The sequence below is a fragment of the Triticum aestivum genome, chromosome 6B (genome assembly GCF_018294505.1).
Source record: "Triticum aestivum cultivar Chinese Spring chromosome 6B, IWGSC CS RefSeq v2.1, whole genome shotgun sequence".
NCBI lineage: Eukaryota > Viridiplantae > Streptophyta > Magnoliopsida > Poales > Poaceae > Triticum > Triticum aestivum.
Window position 1 is genome coordinate 230,914,866 of NC_057810.1, and position 20,840 is coordinate 230,935,705.

At 42.5% G+C, this 20,840-nt stretch overlaps 2 protein-coding genes across 2 annotated transcripts; one reads left to right on the plus strand and one right to left on the minus strand.

The window, feature by feature from the left end:
• Positions 1-4,734: 4,734 nt before the first annotated feature.
• Positions 4,735-11,150, plus strand: LOC123136712 (uncharacterized). Its single transcript, XM_044556187.1, has 5 exons — positions 4,735-4,973; positions 9,455-9,708; positions 9,808-10,019; positions 10,150-10,411; positions 10,534-11,150. Exons 1-5 carry the CDS (start codon positions 4,889-4,891, stop codon positions 10,828-10,830), a joined length of 1,110 nt encoding a protein of 369 aa, XP_044412122.1. The 5' UTR covers positions 4,735-4,888; the 3' UTR covers positions 10,831-11,150.
• Positions 11,151-11,822: 672 nt separating this feature from the next.
• Positions 11,823-19,213, minus strand: LOC123136711 (uncharacterized). Its single transcript, XM_044556185.1, has 14 exons — positions 18,729-19,213; positions 17,786-17,867; positions 17,567-17,670; positions 17,191-17,317; positions 17,013-17,107; positions 16,667-16,790; positions 16,052-16,132; positions 13,838-13,936; positions 13,405-13,569; positions 13,226-13,313; positions 13,066-13,136; positions 12,926-12,994; positions 12,479-12,610; positions 11,823-12,310 (listed from the first exon to the last, which is right to left on the minus strand). The coding sequence occupies exons 1-14, from the start codon at positions 18,767-18,769 to the stop codon at positions 12,086-12,088; spliced, it is 1,503 nt and encodes a 500-aa protein (XP_044412120.1). The 5' UTR covers positions 18,770-19,213; the 3' UTR covers positions 11,823-12,085.
• Positions 19,214-20,840: the final 1,627 nt, after the last annotated feature.

Below are 20,840 nucleotides of genomic sequence, written 5' to 3' on the forward strand. Positions count from 1 at the left end.
AAGATGGGCCATTGAGTGCGGCAACGAGATTGGATTTGATAGATAGAGATGGTGGGCAGAAGAAGAACAAGGAGGGTGATATAATGGTAAAGAAAAAACTTGAACATCTTTCAATACATGTTTAGTATAATTGGTTATGCCCCATTGCAACGCATGGGCAATTACCTAGATCCAAACTTGTTGGTTTGGTATGTGCTTTTGATTCATTTTCCCCATGGAATCAGAATGTTGTAATGGCATAAGTATAGCCCGATGTTTTTGCATCTTTGATTGGTAATATGACTGCATTACAGTGCTTCCCATTGGAACCTGCGATTTATGGTGATGCCATGTACTCCCTCCGTTCCAATTTACTCGTCGTGGTTTTAGTTCAAATTTGAACTAAAACCACGACGAGTAAATCGGAACGGAGGGAGTAGCTGAGTTATGATTTGTTGGTCATGCAATTATTTTTTTTCCTTGTGTTTTGTATAGATTGATGGAAGATCTTTGTACAGAACTGAAGATTAGGAGGAACAGAAACATAAGAAACAGTTCAGCAAGACTTGTGATGAAGGCAACATTACTTTTCTGGTCCATTTTTGTCATATGATTGCTGTAACATCAATTGTACATCCGTTCCAAGAAAAATAGCAAATTGTACATATGCAAATGGTCGAGTGAAATTGTGAATTGATTTTTTCAATGAATAAAAATGTGGGCTTTTCTATACTTATGCATGATTACATCATATTTGTTTTGATCATTTCCACGGATCTGGACAGGGAAGTTGGATTCTTCCTTACTAGAGCCAGAGGACCGATAAAGATGATTGAAAGGCTCTTTCCAAGCACAAGGTAAATCTTGTGCATTTAACTTTTTAGTATAATTTTTCCAGTATGATGTTTATTTTCTGAAAACTATATCGCCGTTGTAGTTTATCTGATGAAAATGACATTCTATGCTTGGTACTGATTTATATCTATACCTTATCTAGACATATTAATTGGAGAAATTCATGCTAAGTTTTGATCTACAGATGTCTAAGCCACTAAACTTAATTGTAAAACTGTCATAACTTAATATTTATGTAGAAGAAGAGCGGAAAGAAATCAGCAGCAGCATGCATGGCTTCTGTAAAAAGGTGATGGCACTTTTAGTTCTTTAGCAAATCGGTCGAGTTTTGCTCATATGTTGTTAGCCCGATGCATCGATCCGTGGTGAGCAAAACTCGACCAATACATAAATCACAAAATAATATACTATGCACCTCTGCCTTACCCAGTGTGTGATCCTGCTGGAATTCTGCCTGAGCGTGCTGCCAAGTAGATTGTTTTTTTCATTCTGATGGGCAGTTGTGGTTTTCAGTAGCAAAGTCTTGGGGTCGGAAATGAAAAGTACTTCTCTTTTTTATTTCATTTGGTTGTGCTGCTTCATCTTCATAGCACAAATGGGCTTGCGCTAATGTCTAAGACAGGAGCAATTATGCATTTGTCACGGGTTGTATTGTATATATTTCTTGGTATTATTTTTGATGAAAATGCATGAGTGAGCTGGATTCATTACTTTTTGAGAAGGAAATAATGGTGCGTTTGGTTGGCGGAAAAATGTGTTCCAGCGGTTATGATGGAAAACTATAGCGAGCGGTTATTTCGGCCACGATGGTTGTTGTAAGAGCGCTTTGTCTATCCTTTTGTAATGCACAGACATGTTTGCTATATATTATTATTGTGGACAACGGAAATTCAAAAAAAATATTTCAGGCAAGATTCCAAAATCAATGAAGTATTTATGGGCTGGTTAGGACGGTGCTCATATTGTTTGAAACTGAACTATTTTAATCTCAAGTTGTGCTACCGATGGGTGCGCTGCTGATCATGCGAGAGAATTAGGACAAAACAAAGTAGCTATTGTTAGCGGTGTGCAAGGGTTGTGGAGCGTCTCTATGAATTATAACAAATCAAACTCTGCCATTGGTGTGCACTATTAGCTAGGCAAGCATGAAGATTAATTACAAAGCCTGACAGTCTATGCGCAATAGTGTTAAAAGCAAGATACTATCCAGATGGTAAACTTGAGGATACCGTTTTCGCCGGAAATGCTTCTTCTTCTTGGCAAGCTATTAGCTACGGTCTTGAACTCTTGAAAGAAGGGTCTGATTTGGAGAGTTGGGAACGGAAGAAATATACGCGTTTGGCACGACAATTGGATACCCAGACCCTTCTCCTATAAACCATTCACTTTACAAGGGAGGTGCAGAATCCGCTCCGTCTCAGATTTGCTTAATGAGAACGGTTCATGGAAGGTTGGCTTGTTACATGAATTCTTTATGCCAGCGGATGTTGTGGAGATTTTGAAAATCAGGGCGTCGCCAAGACAGGAGGATGATACGTTGGCGTGGGGCCCTGGCAAGTTTGGGGCCTTTTCAGTGAGGAGTGCATACCAGTTTGGCTTCGAGGAAGCTCACAGAAGCACTTCGACGGGCTCCAGCTCATGTCCAGATGGGTGTCGGGACTGCTGGAAATTTATATGGTCGACTGATGTTCCTCCCTCAGTTCGTAATTTCGCATGGCGGGTCGCTACAAACTCTCTGCCTACATGGAGTAACAAGCATATAAGAGGGCTGGAAACTAGTGATTTGTGCCATGTGTGTTCGATAGAGTCTGAGGACTGCTTCCATGCACTATGTCGCTGCACCCTTTCGAGAGCTCTCTGGGATGCTATGTCAGAAGTATGGACTCTACCGAATATTACTACCGTGCAGAATACAGGTGTCGAGTGGCTGCTGCATGCTCTTGCTCCTCTGCCAGATATTGAGCGTTCGATGCTTCTCATGACATTGTGGAGGGCGTGGCACATACACAATGAAATTGTCCATAATAAATCCCCGCCACCCATGGAGGCTTCTCGAAGGTTCTTGATGAGCTACTTGGACTCTCTAATTGGCATTAAAACTGATCTAATTGCTGATGCTAGCAAAGGGAAGTCAACCATAACATATATTCCAGTTCGGCCACATGAGGTAATGGTCGTAGCAGACCCCAAGTGGTCTGCTCCTAAGCCCGGCTGGGTTAAGTTGTGTACTGATGGTTCATTTGTTGTTGATGGATCGGCCGGTGCCGGAATGGTGTTAAGAGACGACAAGGGAGCTATCATCTTCTCTTCCTGTAGGCAGTTATTTTTTTGCCGGGATGCACTTGAAGCTGAATTATGTGCATGCATGAAAGGTTTATCTTTCTCCATCCAGAGAAGTGAGTTACCAGTGCAGATCGACATGGATTCTATAATTGCAGTGAATTTGATCCAGGCTTCAGAGGTTGACAGATCGGTATATTCGTCTATCATCAAGGAGATTAGATATCTTATGTCTCTACGTGAAAATTGTATTACTCATGTAAGTCGTAGCCAAAATAAAGTTAGTGATAGCTTAGCTAAATTTGCTCGTAGTGAGGGTAGAACCATAACTTGGTTAGGTTCTGGTCCTCCTGAGGCTTTGGAACTAGCTGCGATTGATTGTAAGGACTTTGGTGGATGAGCAATACAAATTTCTACCCGCAAAAAAAAACTCTGCCATTGGTGAGTAGCATATGTTTTTCTTCAAAGGCATGTGGCAACGCATAGTGTCACATACTCCCTCTGTTTCATAATGTAAGAAGTTTTTTGACACTACACTAGAGTCAAAAAGCGTCTTACATTATGGACCGGAAGGAGTAGTATATAAGATGATCTCAAGAACTTAACTAAAACATAGATTCATACATTAATTTTTCCACCTCCGCGTCTGTCGCAGCAATACCTCTCTGGCCACCGTCAAGGCAATGTCAGACGTCTGCAGTCCCCATCCGCTGTCCTGCCTGCCTTGGACTACGCCACCATTCATCTAGGATTCGTCTGCAGCTAGGTACTCTCCGCCCCCTGTTGACGTCGTCCATGGTAGACAGTGATGGAGGATGAGTTGATGTGTGACGTGTGGAAGGTCTACGGACTTTGTGGGCATGAGGCAAGGGGGCTCTACGTTTTGGCAAAACATGCATGCTTTGTTTCATGCACTTCGCGCCCTACGACTTGCCAGTCATTCATGATCGCAAAGTGAAGTCGCTAACCCATCGATGATACACCATCTTCAACTCGGTCATGAAGTTTTACGATGCGATTGCACAAATGGAGAGAAGGTGGCCACCTGGCTCGCACACCATTGACATCATGAGTTTTGCTTCTTGTTGCTCCACATATTGATCAATTCTTTGATTCACTCAATGTTGCAACCTGATAATCGTCACATTGTATAGCCTGGATGTGCTTGAATTGTGTTATTTTCTATAATTATTTTGAGAGTTTGACTTAATAAAAATAAGGACGGGTGTTTAAGCGGAGATGCCCTAAGTCGTGTGTTCATATGTGTGAATTATATACTTGAGCGGTTGCATCTCTGAAAAAGAAAACTGCGGAGCTATTGTCAATAGCAGCGGCAGCTAGTCCGGACGTGTCCGCCGGGCACGGCTGGCTGTTGAACTCGCGGTCAGGGCTGATGCTAATCCCGTGAACCGGTCCTGTCCAAGTAGTACTTCAACATGCACGTCGCACTTTTCACCGTTCCACGGCGTCGACCCGTAGGAGCCTGGTTGCGAATTGGTCCATAGAGGGGTCTCCGCATACCCTGAGCGAATCACCACCGTCAAAAAGAAGAAAACCCTGGGCAAGAGAGCGGCTCGTGTGACTTGCGCGCCAACGGGACAGCAGCGATGCCGCCCATGCCGCCATGCCGGCGGCTAAGGTTCGACTTGGACCCAGCTCTATATAATAGCACGCACGCCGCTCTCGTGCATCAGCTGCACACATTCGATCCAACGCCCAACCGTCATCGTGCTAGTTGCTTCGCTCTGCTGTATTTGGTGCGCCTGATCTGGCCATGGCAGGGCCGGGCGAGAAGCCGTCGTCCACCTCCGCCAACGGCACGAAAGCCCCGCTGCCTCCGGCCGCTCCCGGCGGCTCCGGTATGTACCACCGCCTCCTCTCTCCTCTCGCTCGCTTCTGGATGGTGAGTTCGTGAAGGTCTCGCGCGTGGTGATCGGCTTTCTTCCCAGAAATTTGACGTCTGGGTACCGCGGTCCCGTTGCCATCTCTGATTCTTTGGCTTATTTCCTTGTTTCTTGTCCACGTTGCACTTTGCTGTAAGAAGAGGCTCTTGCCGCACCGCGTGGTTCTTTGCATTTTTCCTGCCGTCGGCGCCTCGAGATCGACCGTCCGTCAGACAGGGAGACATGGGGATATTGCTAACGGGGGTCCGCCGGTCGAGGCGATTTGTCCTTTTGTTGACTTGGGGCGGCGATCTCGATGCTTTGCGTACTTCCAAATTTTGCGCAATTTGCGTCAGCCACGAAATATACTGTCGGGGGTCGGTTGTCTTCTAGCAGTAACTTCGCAAGGCACGCAGCCACACGAATGTTTTCTTTCCTTTTACACGGTACACACCCATATACAGTCACCTATATGAATATACACATGCATATCCTACCTCTATAAAACACGAGATTGATCCGGTACATAATTTTAAGATTGGCAAAGTCAGAATAGACACCTCATAATCAAGGGAAGCGTCTCCTCTGACTGGACGAACATCACCCAAGGAGTTGAAATAAATTAAGGAGGCTACGACCACCAATGTACAGTTTAGAATTTAAACACGAATGAGCTGATTTCATCCCAATAAAGCTAACCATTTGATCAGGTTCAGTCCGCGTTTTCCTTTTATGAATTACAAGTATGAATTCTGCATCGAGCACCGTACGACAAAACTACTTTAGCAAACGTTTGCGGGTAGCAAGTCTCGGTGGCAATTAGTGTGGACGTTCTAGGACAGTTGACCTTTAGGCTGGGGTAAAAACCCTTTTCGAAAAAAAGGACAGTTGACCGTTATTAATTAGTACGCCTATACTCCATCAGCATGTTTGACTTCCCTATATGGAGGTAAAGAAAACCCCAACTTGTACTTTGAGTTTTGAACAATGCTAGTATATAATTTTGTGATAATATACTTTTCCCAGCATATGTGTATTCTTTTATAAAATTTGTTTAAGATGTTGCTTTCTCTAGACGGATATACATAGGGCTTACTCCATCGATAAGATCAATAGTAATACATAAGATGTATGATACAAAAATTATACCATTGGTAACTCCTTTTTTACCTCTCTTTTTTAAAATTTCTTTTAAATCAAACACATTAACGTGCGGGAGAATGGCGGCCAGCCAGCATGGCCACGTGGTGCATGCTGGTTGGTCGCGGTGGGAAACTTTTTGATTTTTTACTTTGGAGATTATTTTTGAAAAATGAAAGTGAGACTTTTTTTGAGAAAAAAAATTTAGAGATTATTTTTGGAAGTGGCATTTTAATATATATTTTTTAGAAACTTTTTAGGCCTTTATCTTGAGATGGATGTGATGTCCATATTTTTTTAGATTTTTTTGGTAGATGCGAGTGAGACTTCTTTTTCCTTTTTGAGTAAAGTTTTTTAGTTTTTTTTTCCTTTTGAGATGGATGTGATGCCCACGTGATACGAGATTTTTAAAAATAAAAATTGAGATGAAGATGAGTTTATTTTCTGATAACATACATTCAAGTAAGGTCATTTTTTTCTTCTTTTTTTTCCTTTCAGAGGAAGAAATGCGTGCACAACTTCCTCTAAGGCCCGCAATGGCGGGCCCCAACCACTGGTAAACACAATTGTGAACCTTTGTGACGCACATGTCATGTATTATTGGTCTGAGTGATCATCAAAATAAAGTTCAACATACGTGTTAGACTCTATATCAGGCTGGGGACGTATTTGTTATGGAATGATGTTCAATATAATTGGTTTTTAGTTGTAATAATTAATTGTTATTTGTTGTGAAAAACATTATAACTCTTGGGTCCTGAGAAAACAAAAACATTTCAAAACTAAGGTACGAGCAATGACATCAGTGTAATAAATGGTGCCTTTAAAACTTCAAAATGTTTTAATCCTCTGATCGCATATTTGATTTACTATCCATCTTCACGGTCAGCTTTCTCTTGAAGAGCGCTTTGATAATTGAAACTATATACCATATATGTATGTTTCGATGAAGAAAAATCATCTTGAAAGTTGTCACCTAGTGATTAAGGAATTAGCCATTCAATTGGCACGATACAATGACAAACTCATTTACTAGAGAAAAAATGTCTATATATATCCAAGTACTCCCTCCGTTCGGAATTACTTGTCGCGAAAATGAATGTATCTAGACGTATTTTAGTTTTAGATACATCCATTTTCGAGACAAGTAATTCTGAACGGAGGGAGTAGTTTCTAAGTCAACGGCGAAAACAACTTTTAGATGAAAAGACTGACGATTTAGTGTTAATTTGCGGATTTGAAAAAAGTTCACATGGCAAATTCATTTACTACTCCCTCCGTTCCTAAATGTAAGTCTTTGTAGAGATTCCACTATAAAACGCATACGGATGTATATAGATGCATTTTAAGTTTAGATTCATTCATTTTGCTCCGTATATAGTCCATCTAGTGGAATCTCTACAAAGACTTATACTTATTTAGGAACGGAGGGAGTATGGGAACAACGACGGCAACGAAAATCAACACCGTCAGTCTATCTAGTTTTCGGCCACCATGTGGCCCATTCTTGTTCCAGGCCTGATTTATGGGGAAAAACTAATGGATCGAGACTCACCCATAAAAAGGGTCCAGCTCCTATTTGGCGCTACTTTTAGTGTTATTGGTACATGGCGCCCACGTCTAGTTAGGGTCGCTGGTAATGGGCTAGAGACAATCGCCATCGCGTTTCTGGTTTTGTGTATATCCAACGCCGGTTTTTTGGAAGCTTCCAGAAGTTTTTGTTGTTTTTTTCCTTGTTTTATATTTGTTTGTTTTTTCATTTTCCATTTCCCTCCTTTTGTGTATTTTTTAATGTGTGAACTTTGTTTTCCAAATCCATGAACTTCTTCAAATGCATGACTTTTTTCCAAATTTGCATATATATTTTTAATTCATGAACTTTTTCCAAATTTGTGAACCTTCTTTTCAAAATTTATCAACCTTTTTAAACATCCGCATACTCATTTCAAATTCTGTTCACTTTTTCCAAAATTAATATTTTTATTTTCCATAGTCAACTGCCAATGGTCCTAGGTCAACGGTCAATTGGTCAAACGACGGTCGGGTCAACAGCCACCCGATCAACCGGTCCACTAGTTACTTGGGCCGGCCCATAGTGTAGTGATCGTATGAGAAACACCGGGTCTTAGACCTCTCATGATGGGTATTATCATAAGTTATTTTTTGAAAAGGACAAAGGTCATATATTAAATAGTACAAACCCACAAAAACATCCTTATAGAAATTGAAAAATACATCTAAATCCTTGAGGATGTCAAGCTGTTCTTCCTCTTACATCCATAGGCGGCAAACCGTGAGCAAAGCTTATGATGCCTCTGGGGCTCTCTCTTAGCGAACCAATATTCTTTAAGCACTGGAGCTTATAGAAGTAGCGGTTGAAAAGTTGTCGATGTAGATCAGAAGACGGTTGTGATCACGATCTGTGTAGCAAATATCAATGCATATAATGTTAGTGCATGATAACTCTATGGTGCATAGTATCATAGGGTACTTTAGATGATGTAATTGATTACTTTGTTGACTCATACTAACACCTCATTATTATGATATGGTATAATAATCTGATACTAGTACCTTCTCTTTCTTAAATTAGTGTTTTTTCTTTTGCGGGGGTTCTTAACTTAGTGTTACGATCATGCCGACTCTATAGCGAAGTCTTATAAGGCATCGCCGCCTGAAGTCCTTCCGGGGCAGCCAATTTTTTTCTCTCTATTTCCTTTTGTGTTTTCTTTGTTTCTTTTATTCCTTTTTGCGTTTGTGATGTTCTTTTTCTGTTTTCTCCTATTTAATAGGGAAAAATCTAAATAAGTTTTTAAAAATTATGTGAACATATATTAGAACACACATGAACAATTGTTTTCAAATGTATAATATATATGACATTTTTCGTCTGTAGTGGATTGTTTTAAATATGAGATGAGCATCTTTCGAATATACGAACATTATTTTAACGCACATTAAGATTTTCAGTTTTTATGTACATATGTATTTTTTTTCTGTATTTTAAAATTTTACTGATATATATAATTTTAAAAACAAAAAAATACAGTCATCATACAGGAGATCCGACTCTACACAGCTCACTTAATGTTCATTTCTCATAGTCAACCCTTTTTCTATTAAAAAAAGAAAAATCAACTTGCCTTACTATAATCACTACATATAATTCTTTCTGTGGGTTTTTTTTCTGTATATTGTACACATGACTATCACAATTCCGTATATTGAACCAGATGTGTGCCTATTTCCTCAAGTGTTTGTGGCATTCTCCATCTGAAACAAGTTCTGGAGTCTAACAAAATGATATCCTCTCATAGGTATAGCTAAAAGGCTTCCCCGCCTTGCATTTGTGTTCCTGCTTGCACTTCTGTACCGTCAGCTTCAGGCTCCGCCTCCAAAAATCTGCGGATCCCCAGACGGCCCTCCGGTCACCGGGACAAGGATCAGGCTCAGTGACGGCAGACACTTGGCTTACCACGAGTCCGGTGTCCCGAAGGAACATGCCAACCATAAGATCATCTTCGTCCATGGATTCGACTCATGCAGATACGACGCCCTGCGAGTATCACCCGTACGTCAGAATCATCAGTTGAATTGAACCTGAATGCGCTTTTCGTGCACATGGAACAATTGATCATACAGGAGTGTTGCTGCAAACTGTGACATGCAGGAGCTGGCGCAGGAGCTCGGTATCTACATTCTGTCCTTTGATCGACCTGGATACGGCGAGAGTGACCCTCATCCTGCAAGGACCGAGAAGAGCATCGCCCTCGACATCGCGGAGCTAGCTGATAGCCTGCATCTCGGGTCCAGGTTCTACCTCGTCGGGTTCTCCATGGGCGGCGAGATCATGTGGAGCTGCCTCAAGCACATCCCCCACAGGTACCACCCGCCAGACTTCTTCTCTACTTGACCCCACTGCACAGTGACAACTACGTCACTAATTGGAAAGCTTAGGGTTTTTTTTTTAGAATAATTGGAAAGCTTAGTGACAACTGCACTTTCATGACAGGCTTGCTGGGGTGTCTATCCTCGGCCCCGTGGGCAACTACTGGTGGTCAGGCTTCCCGTCGAACGTGTCGTGGGACGCCTGGTACCAGCAGATCCCTCAGGACCAATGGGCCGTCCGTGTTGCGCACCACGCACCCTGGCTGGCCTACTGGTGGAACACCCAGAAGCTCTTCCCGGCCTCGAGCGTCATCTCCTTCAACCCCGCCATCTTCTCCAGAGAAGACATGGCCATGATCCCCAAGTTCGCGTCTCGACCTTGCACGGTAATACTTACAGACCAGCGAACCAACCCCAGCGCTTGCATCTCTGAGAGCCACAGTGTGTGCTCCTTTGTTTGTCTCAATGACACACCCGTTGTTTGCATTTTTATTTTGTGTGTGCATAGAGCCAGGCGAGGCAGCAGGGGGAGCACGAGAGCCTGCACCGGGACATGACCGTCGGGTTCGGGAAGTGGGGCTGGAGCCCGCTGGAGATGGAGAACCCGTTCCCGGCCGGCGAGGCGGATGTGCACCTATGGCACGGCGCGGAGGACCTCATCGTGCCCGTTAGCCTGTCGCGGTACATCGCGGAGAGGCTGCCATGGGTGCGGTACCACGAGCTGCCCACGGCCGGGCACCTCTTCCCCGTCGCGGACGGCATGGGGGATGTCATCCTCAGGACGATGCTGCTGGAGGAAAACTAAAGTGGGTGTAAGCTAGAGGGAGTGACAGCGATGTTGTTCTGCGTTTTCTTGTCTTCTTTGTACTAATGTTGTTGGTGTTTTTTCAACAACGGGACTCTTTTTCATTGAACAACGAGGCTGCTCCTATGTAGAAAGCTCATGACAATAACTCCATGCCTAGTTTCCCCCCAGCAGTTTTTTTTTTTGTTTTGAAGGAAACAGCAGGGCTCAGCTGCGTATTCCCCTGAGCAGCATTACCCTATCTGAATGGCAAGTTAGCAACAAAATCAGCAATACATGAGTTTAATTTTAATGGTATTTTTAGAATCAGGAATGAGCGAGCTGTATCATATCTTATGTTACCATCTTTTGCAATGAACTACTCCCTCCGTTCCTACATATTTGTCTTTCTAGAGATTTCAACAAGTGACTATATATGGAGCAAAATAATCGAATCTACACTGTAAAATATGTCTATGCATCTGTATGTGCTAGTCCATTTAAAATCTCTAAAAAGACAAATATTTAGGAACAAAGGAGTATAAGAATATTTTACAATATAATTGATGTGTGCATCACTCAATGCAGAGGACAACAATTCCTCCTTTCCAGAACAATGATAATCTTGTTTACCAGACTATATTTTATCTACTTCCATAAATAAATAACACAGGCCAATTTTTTTTGTTTACAAGTGCATTTTGTACCAAAATAAATTCAGCATACCATGGTTCAACAACCAGTGTCCATCGCAGAGAAAAAGGTTCAACAACAATAGAGCCGCTGCCCAACCGGATTTGGTTCGATGGACGATGAATGGATTTTAATTGATCATCATGTCAATAAAAAATATAAAGCGAACGAAGTCAAATTGGACCTCCTACACCCGACCAAAAAAAAAAATCTCCTTTGATTGCATTTTTTTGTTGGTAGCTTACCAAGCTGACCGCTTGGTAAAAAGAAAAATCCCCCTTGAGACGACATAAAACGTCAGAACTGAGACGTGCAAATGATGACCGTGGAAAACAATGCACCCTTTCATTTCGCCAAACAGGCACCGCAACTTACAACATCCACGGCAACATCTGGCCACCCAGAGACGACGGCGATGATCCATGGGCGTGCCCGCCCAATGCTCACAGCCCTTCCGTGCGGCCGGATCACACGACCGTGGCACTATAAATTACATACGTAATCACCTAGCGTTAGTTACAGCTCCCTGGGTCTTCGTCAGGATCTTCACGTCAGTCGGAACCGGATCAGTGCTTAGTGTCAGCTATAGTTGCCGTCCAGATGACGATTGGGTTCGCCTGTGACGAGGAGACTGCCCGAGGCACATCCTCAGGCGCTGGGAGAGGCTGTCCCCCATCTCCTCCCTCTCGCGCTTGAGCTTCTTCCACAGGGCATGGATCTTCTTCTCCTTCGTTTTCGGGGGCGATGATTTGGCCAGTTTCCTCTGTTCGTGTCTCCGCGGCGTGGCCAGAGCATTTACCGTCATGTTCTGCGGAGCAAATTACCAGGTCAGGGAGTCTTCCTTTCTCTGAGTGAGTTAGCTAGTCGACATTATTTTGTGAAGTGACTAACGGTTATGGAAATCTTGATTTCTTCTTGTGTCTAACGTGGCTACTTTCGCCTTAGGTAGTGAAGGCAAGAAACTCAAGAAATGTACCTCATGCTTATCACCAACGCCGCGTGAGAATGATCCATCACTTGCCGCACCTAACGATGAACATCTGCCCCAACTTTCTCTGTTTGAGCTTGTGTATGAGCAGGACTCCTCGTTGTGCCTACTGGTTTTATCCTATTAGGAAATGCATAATTATTACCAGCACGGCGCTTACAAAATGATATATTTTGCACAATGGAATTGATCACGATTCAGGAAATGCATGAAATAATGCACGGAGCAGACAATATGGTGTTGATAACCTGTGATGAGTACTGACCACCCATGTCAGTACTCTATTGATCAGAAATACTCACAATGAAGTAACTTAATGCATTTCAAAGCCAATAAATAGAAGGATCACAACGGATGGTCAGAGGATGAGTGGAAGATATGACAATGAACTTGACTGCCAAAAAAGGAGCAGCTAAAGCAATTTATACACTTTACCTGCAAATGCAGTCCAACACTATCACCATCTGCACCAGATAGGTTATGATTCTCATCTAAGAGGAAATCCTGCATTCAATGGAAATGTATCAGGAAAGTATCTTTCAAAATAGATACTAACATATCAGCAACAAACCTACCAAGTCATTGTCATTCTTAATGGACAACTGATTCGCGCTCTCCGATAGTAATTCAACTACCGAAGTTGTAGCTGGAAGAAAAAAGTGAAGGAGTTAGTGAACATTGAACAACACCAAGTTAAAAACTTGCGAGGAAGATGAGAAGGGGCCTGTGCCAGACAATTTCGAAAGCCATGTGCATTTGTTGATGAACTGCCTGCATCGGTTTTAGCTGCCCTCAGACCATTGATGATCTCAAAGAACAAACTCTACAAAAAAAAAACAAGAGTGATTTCCTTGGAAATACTTCATATCAAACGCCCCAAATCAGGTCACAGAGTGATATTTCATGAAAATTACCTCATTGGCCATGGTACCAATTTTTACATGTAGCTTATTTGAGCCTGATGCAGGCAACTGGGGAGGACGCAGAGTATTGTAGAAAAATATCGAAACCGAATCATAGTAAGATTGAGGTCTTGGGGAATTATGGTCACCCTCAAATTTTACCATACTTTTATCCCCCTGTACATAAAAACATGTGTTAAATCTTAAATGTACCATGCTCTTTAGCAAGGAAGATCGTCAACCAGCCCTCCATAAATTATTTTAGTTGTGGTGCGACCGCTCTCCCTCTGTCCCAAATTAGTATGATTTTGTTTAGGTACGGATGTATCTAGACACGTTTTAGTGTTCGATACATCTGCATCTACACAAATCTAAGACAACTAATTTAGGATGGAGGTAATATTTGCCAGTGAAACTTTATAAAGCAAGCCACATATGCATTTACCCCATATGCTTCGTGAATACGATCACAGTGGTGAGGCTGAATAAACATGTCACTCAGACCATGTCCAAATAATGCAGGAATAAATGTCTTGGGAGCAAGCTGGTTAAGAAAAAAGAGAGCATTAAAGTTAGTTGCAGTTTGAAATATGCAGCTAGTTTTGAAGTTGCTGAAATGAAACATAAATCCACAACACTTGAGATGTCAAGGTTGAATAATCTATGCTGGTAAAGGATCAAAGAAGGTATCGCCCTTCAAACCCCAGCAATAACAAGACAATCAGTGTTGGACTGCCGTGAAAATAGAAACTCTGAGCTTTCAAAAACTAGAGAGGAAGAGATCTAATTTAGTTATCTTCGGATCAATTTAAAATAATGTAGAAGAAACTCGTACCAAATCCAGGCAAAGCTGAAAGTTTTAATAAGTGGGCTTCTCTGAGATTTGCTGACATTTGCTTAATTACACTGTATCCACACTAGGACCAGATGGGTTCCTAGAGTTTTGCTTGTATTTGGTTAATCAATAATTACATAGTATCCTTTTTAAGGATAATTATAGTATCCTTGGTGGGAACTGGAAAATGCCAGTTCCAAAATCTAACGCTGGGGCAATGCAACAAATAACAGCAACAACAGAAACAAAGCCTTTAGTCCCAAACAAGTTGGGGTAGGCTAGAGGTGAAACCCATAAGATCTCGCAACCAACTCATGGTTCTGGCACATGGATAGCAAGCTTCCACGCATCCCTGTCCATGGCTAGTTCTCTGTTGATACTCCAGTCCTTCAGATCCCTCTTTACGGACTCCTCCTGGTTACATGATCATTACACCTTATGAGTTACTCCCTCCGTCCGAAAATAAGTGACTCAACTTTACACTAATTTTAGTACAGAGTTAGTGCAAAGTCGAGTCACTTATTTTGGGACGGAGGGAGTACTAAACACACATTGTTGTGCCTGCATGAACCTTGGCCAGGCCTGCCAAATGCACACAACAGTTATAAAGGGCTGTTTGGTTGCCTACACGAGAAGCTCAAGCAAGGCCAGCAGGAACCCTAAAGCACCCACAGCCAGGCTATGAGGAAACAGAATTATTGATATTGAGTATTTCTCCATGGCCAGGCTGAGCTGATTCAACTACCATTGGTCATCTTCCTCCTCTATCTCCACACCCATGGTTGCCATGGTGGCAAGCAAATCCAAAATTCTTCCACCAATCCCAATGACAAAATTGGGATCGTCATTGCCGAGAAGACATCTGATCCTGCGGCTCGCCATATAGGAGTAGCTCAAGCTCACTACCGCAAAAAGCTCCAGCCAGATCCTGGCAAGCCAGGCTACGGCAATACACCATAGCAGGCTACGCGCGCCACCTCCTAGACATCCTATGACCACGCTCAAGCCCAATCCCGCTACTGCATAGGATGGCCATGTCCAAGTCCTCTCCGGTCACTGCGGCCACGTGAGCGGCATGATGCCCTCCCCAACACTCCACACAACCTCCTTGTCCATGACGAGCCGCACAAGCTGTGGCATGAGAGCACCGTGATGGTGAGCTAGGACAAGCCACACCGTGCCTTGGCAAAAGCGCATCAAGCTCAAGTCGACTATTGCGCGTGTCTCGCCAACGTGCTTCAGCTGCATGGTTTTCGACTCGCGCGACTAGTCGTCGACTAGTCGATGAGTCGCACAAAAATGTCGACTCAACTTAGTGTCGACTCATGACTCTAGTCGCAACTAGTCGCAACTGCAGGCTCGACTTTTTCCGAGTCGCTACCCCAGAACGACTCATCGACTTGAAAACCATGTTCAGCTGTTCGACGAAAGGTAACCATATTCAATCCCATGCAGGCAAGTAGACAAGATCTCTCCAAATGAGCCTGTTCAACAAGACCATGTGCCTGGATCTTCTAATGAAGGCAACCGAATACTCACTTATGTATTGTCGTAGCCTGGCTTGCCAGGATCTGGCTGGAGCTCGCCCCATGACAGCCTAGCTCATGGGGCCTGGTAGCCAAAATGATGCAGGCAGCCAAACATGCCCGTATTTGATTGTCGTTTACCAGAACTTATCTAATCTGAGACATAACCCTTTACAGTGAGTCATGGGCAATGTATTGCAAAGTGTACACTGTTGCAAAATGGTTCTCTTATGATCTTTCACGAGTTCAGTCATATCTGGCTATATGTTTGTGACAAGGTATAGTTTATGAAGTGCACCTTTACAACATTAAGGTCCATTATGTCAAACTTCGCTCTTTTCTGAATGGTTCGTCGCATGTACTGTACAGCCATCTTAACCTGAAAAGGCAGAAGACCTCGTTAACACTACGCAATTACGTCAACACTCATTTGAAAACTGTTTACGTTAGTGAGAATGAAATAAGCCACCAAAATCTAAGTATCTAATAAACACATCGTCCTTCTATACATCACAGTGAGCAAACAGATTCCTCAACTAACTCAATGATAGAAATGAAAGCTCAAAATGTAGGAGTCACTTATGTCCTAATATTGAGTGTCTGCAAATTATATTTGTAGCAGAATAAGAGTGCAGTAAGATAAAACTTCACAAACTTTTGCAAGTTGCAACTAGAGGATGTGTGTCCAAGCTAAATTCGGATGGGTATACTCTGAAGGAGGTACTACTTGGCAAATTCTGTTAAAGGTATAACCTTTTGTCTCATACTTATTCCGAAACTAACATCACATCTAAGGAAACTTCAAAATGCAGTATCACGATTTTCTAAAATTAAGGCAATACATTATGCATTTTCTTCCATGATCATTTCACAATGGTGGGGAAGCAACAGACTCTGCAGTAGATGCACCTACCGTGAATTTAGGAACTCGAATTTTGTAAACATCCACAAGTTCCAACATCAAGCCATACAAGTTGGTGAAAGCACTATCCAATACCATGCCAGCAATTGAGGGATCTTCTGCTCCATATAGTAGGCTGTGTTACATTTATACAAAACATGAATTAAAGGCCTGAAGATGTACATAAATATCTCAATCTAAGAATTAAACGGAAGAACCAAGAACCACTTGAACACACACAGTTCTGTTCAGGAACCATCTAGTGCATTGTGATCTAAAAATATTGAATCATGTAAAATGAAATAGAGAGATGCCCCGAAGGAAATGGAGCACGCATTGTATACAAACCAGAAAGTACCTTGTAACAGCACCCATCGATCGCCCCCAAAGGCCTATACGGGAAACTTGCTTGTTGGTGCGCAGGAATGATACTGCACATTTGAGGTCCTCTTTCTAGAAGTAAATTACTGTGAATTTCAGAATACAGTGAACAGCAATATGAATGCAGAAGAACAAAATGTATACTGATTATATACCTCATGCCAACCAAGGCTGACATGATCTCCGTCCGATAGACCTGAACCGGAAAAGTCTAGTGTGAAAACTGTGATGTTTGAAGGAAGAAGTACTACAGCGGCTTCATTTGCGTCTGCTCTGCATCCGCTGCATTGAGTTAGAGCAAAATCCTGTTAAATATTCCAGATGATATTGGTGATTGCTCGAGGTGATAAGCTAAATCATAATTATTAAGTACATTGATTTATAAATTTGTGCTTTTAATCCAGTGCTACAGTTTCCAAAATCTACATGTATGTTATATAAAGCAAGTTATATTAAATAAGAATGCCAAAACTAACAAGTGCCCAATGCATGAACAAACATATGCTAGCAGTGATCACGCAGAGTAAGTACCTATTTCCATGGCAGTAGATCACACACGGGAGGGCAATATTTTCTGGAACGGAAGCAGGAAGATAGTGGCTGCATTTCAAGGTATGGCCCCTTGGATTTGTGAGCTGCCAGGTTAAGGTATACCAATAAGGTTATAAACAAACATGTCCCCAGTTGGGGTCACTTCTCATCAGCAAACTAAAGAAAGAAGAAACCTCGATAATTGGTCTCCTTACTTGCCTCCAAGTCTAGTCGTTTATACCTTCGCCCTGCGAGCATAAACTCTCTCTCCCATAAGTACTGATCTGGGTTATACTCTGACCTGTAAATTAGTCATTCAATCCCATCAGATCAGCTGCAGATGCTTGAAATATTTGAAGTTCAAAACCTTACCAATGGACATGACATTTCTGGTCTAATTAAACATCTATCATAAGACTCGGATTTTATAAGGAATGAAGAGACATGACTTGGTTCGAGTTGATACTGTAAAAAACTATATACATCATCCTATTAACAAAGCTAAACCTTAAACCTAAGTTTGAAAAGGAAGCATGGGCCATAAACATAACAACTAAAACAGAGAAGTGCAACATCAGAGACGGTGCAACAGAGGAACAGCCTACCATTTATCTCAGTCTCTCCTCCATAAGGATCTCAGTTCGAAATTTGAGCAGCATTAAGATTGCCACGAAGGTTAAAGTTACTTCTTAGTGCTATATGGACGGACATCACGTCTGAACAGATACAAGTACAGTTATTCGTAACATGACAACCTTAATTACAATTGCATTGTGGCTAGCTTTAACTGCACATGATAGTACTGATTTGCAACGAGCGAACAACATAATCAAGTCCAAGTACTAACTGAAACAACTGCCCCCATCGTCCTCACAGATTTTAAGTGGAACTTGCAATTTCCAAAAGTACGGTTAACAAGGCAGGCAAAATGACTCGGCATTGTCAACCGTACCACACACAATGAACAGCTATATAGACGAGCATTAAAGCAATATAACTAATCCGGACCTGATGTCGCATGTGTACCGAACTATCGATTTGTCCCACCGACATTGTTCCAATTTACCACAACACGGGCACGGCCACATGCCAATGCAACGTCGTGTCAATTAGCACCAAACAACAAAAGCAACAGCACATCATGCGGGACGTAGGAGGGTACCGAGGCGGCCGGATGACGAAATTGACGAACTGCTCGATCATGGCGTCGGCGGCGTGCCGCTACAACGCGACGCCCGTGCGTCGTATGGGACTGTGGGTGGGTGGGCTCCAAGCGCTCACGGTGAGCACGCCCGCGGCCCGCCCGACTCTCACGGCCCCAGCTCGTCCTCTCCGAATTCCACCCCGCCCACCCGCGAGAACGCACCGGAGCCCACCACAGCCGCAGCAGGAGTCTCCCGGCGAGCGTAGGCGCGCGCGACGGATCTGCGCGAGACGCCGCGGGAGCTCGCTGCCGCGCCGAGTGCCCGCCGGATCCGGCACGGTTGCCGGCGACCCGAGGCTCGAGACTCTCGCCGCGAGCCGCGGAATCCGGCGGGGAGGGCGGCGAGCGGAAGGGGGGAGGTGGGTGGGCTCTGGTTGGCGGAGGTGGTGGGGGTGGGAAGAGGGGACGAGCGAGAGGGAGGGAGCAATAGCCGTGGGAAATGGAGGATGGTAATGAAAGCCGAGGTAATCGGGACAATAAAAATAAGTATTCTTTATTTCTGCAAACAAATGTTGAGAGATACACGTGGGCGTACAAGTTTTCCTTTTTAGGCAGGTACTAGAAGGTAAGTACTTCGAATTATGATCTTGCTCCCGTTTTTGGGAAATAATCGTACATTTAAATATTGAACATCAAAAAACAAAAATCTGATTGTTTGTGACCGCCAAAGCGAAACAAAGAGTCTGGTGGTTATCTTATTTTAGGTCAAGGTCATGGGGATTGAATGTACAATCGCGCAGGGATTTAATCTAAAAGGTTATATTATACAAAACACAAATGTGTTTATGTTATACAGTACATTATATACTCCCTTCGTTTGAAAAATCTTGTCCTTCAAATAAATGTATCTAGCGCCAAGTTAATGCTAGATACATTCATTTGAAAAAAATTGGGACAATTTTTTTCGGACGGGAAGTATCAATGATTGTTCATAAATGTGAAACACTATACTCTCGTGGCTTTATATGAGTTCACTCTAGTTTATCCTCGATTCCTCAAAAATGAATTCATTCTAGTTTATCCTTGATTCCTCAAATATTGATGGTGAATTGATTAGGTTTTACTAGCAAAACATGCCCGTGCGTTGCAAAGGGAGAAAAACAATATCACACATCCCTGACAAGCATTGCTTAAGACCTCACGAATGTGCACCTCTCTATTTCAGCACCACGCCATTTTGAAAATAATATCTGGCTCAATTTTATTGGATCAGATTCTAACTGGTCAATTAGTTTTATGTGTGATAAACAATTTAATACCTCTAGAAATTATTAATAGTTTTTTCATCCTTTTGAATAGTAAGGCTTATTTTTTATGATGCTTGGATTGGAGAACTTTAAAAAGTCGCGTCATCTCTTCTTTCTAACGTCTACCCCTTTTCTAGTTTGATGAAGATGAGATCTTGTTTTAATTACAGATCTAGCACCAGTCGAAAGCACCTATACGCATGCACATGTGCTCACACTTAATAATCTCAGACCACGATTACATCAACATCCAATTGTTTTCAGTCTGCTACACAAATTAACTTTTTTGGAATAGAAATAAATGTCATAAGATAAAAAATTCAAGTCTAAAAATACCCCATCAAACTATTGGATGGGATGAATTGCTGTAAAATCTAGGAGAACTATTCGATTGAAGCTACCAGAAATGATTTGCGCAATGCCCTATGTCAAGTTGGCAAAAAGTGAATAAAATCATCCAGTAGTTCGGCTCACATGAATTAAATCCACATATTTGGCATGTTGCGGACGTTTTCCCTTTGTTAACTAAGAAATTGATATTACCAAATAGTTGTATTCTTTTTGTAAGGAAAAGCAAACAAAATCTTACCACAGGGAGGTTACTTTCTGCAAAGAAAGAGAAATATGAGATTACTTCCTACAGAGAAGGAGAAATTTGTGGTTACTTTCTGCAGAGGAGAAATCTGACCTCAAAAGAACAATGTTGTTTTGCACATACACAGGCTGATTGATCTTTGCAGCCGATTGGAACACACAACCACGCACGCACACGAATACGGCAAATTGATCCTTTCGTTTGCAGGACACACGTAAATCCATCTTT

What these genes read in the sequence shown, in the direction of transcription:
- LOC123136712 (XM_044556187.1), top strand. Translation starts at nt 4,889, where the DNA reads ATGGCAGGGCCGGGCGAGAAGCCGTCGTCCACCTCCGCCAACGGCACG. An exon ending in ACGCCCTGCGAGTATCACCC is followed by an intron (nt 9,709 to 9,807) that starts GTACGTCAGAAT and finishes TGTGACATGCAG; the next exon opens with GAGCTGGCGCAGGAGCTCGG. An exon ending in TCGCGTCTCGACCTTGCACG is followed by an intron (nt 10,412 to 10,533) that starts GTAATACTTACA and finishes GTGTGTGCATAG; the next exon opens with AGCCAGGCGAGGCAGCAGGG.
- LOC123136711 (XM_044556185.1), bottom strand. Translation starts at nt 18,769, where the DNA reads ATGATCGAGCAGTTCGTCAATTTCGTCATCCGGCCGCCTCG. An exon ending in ATAAACGACTAGACTTGGAG is followed by an intron (nt 17,671 to 17,785) that starts GCAAGTAAGGAG and finishes TTAACCTGGCAG; the next exon opens with CTCACAAATCCAAGGGGCCA. An exon ending in GCGTTGGTGATAAGCATGAG is followed by an intron (nt 12,311 to 12,478) that starts GTACATTTCTTG and finishes TTTGCTCCGCAG; the next exon opens with AACATGACGGTAAATGCTCT.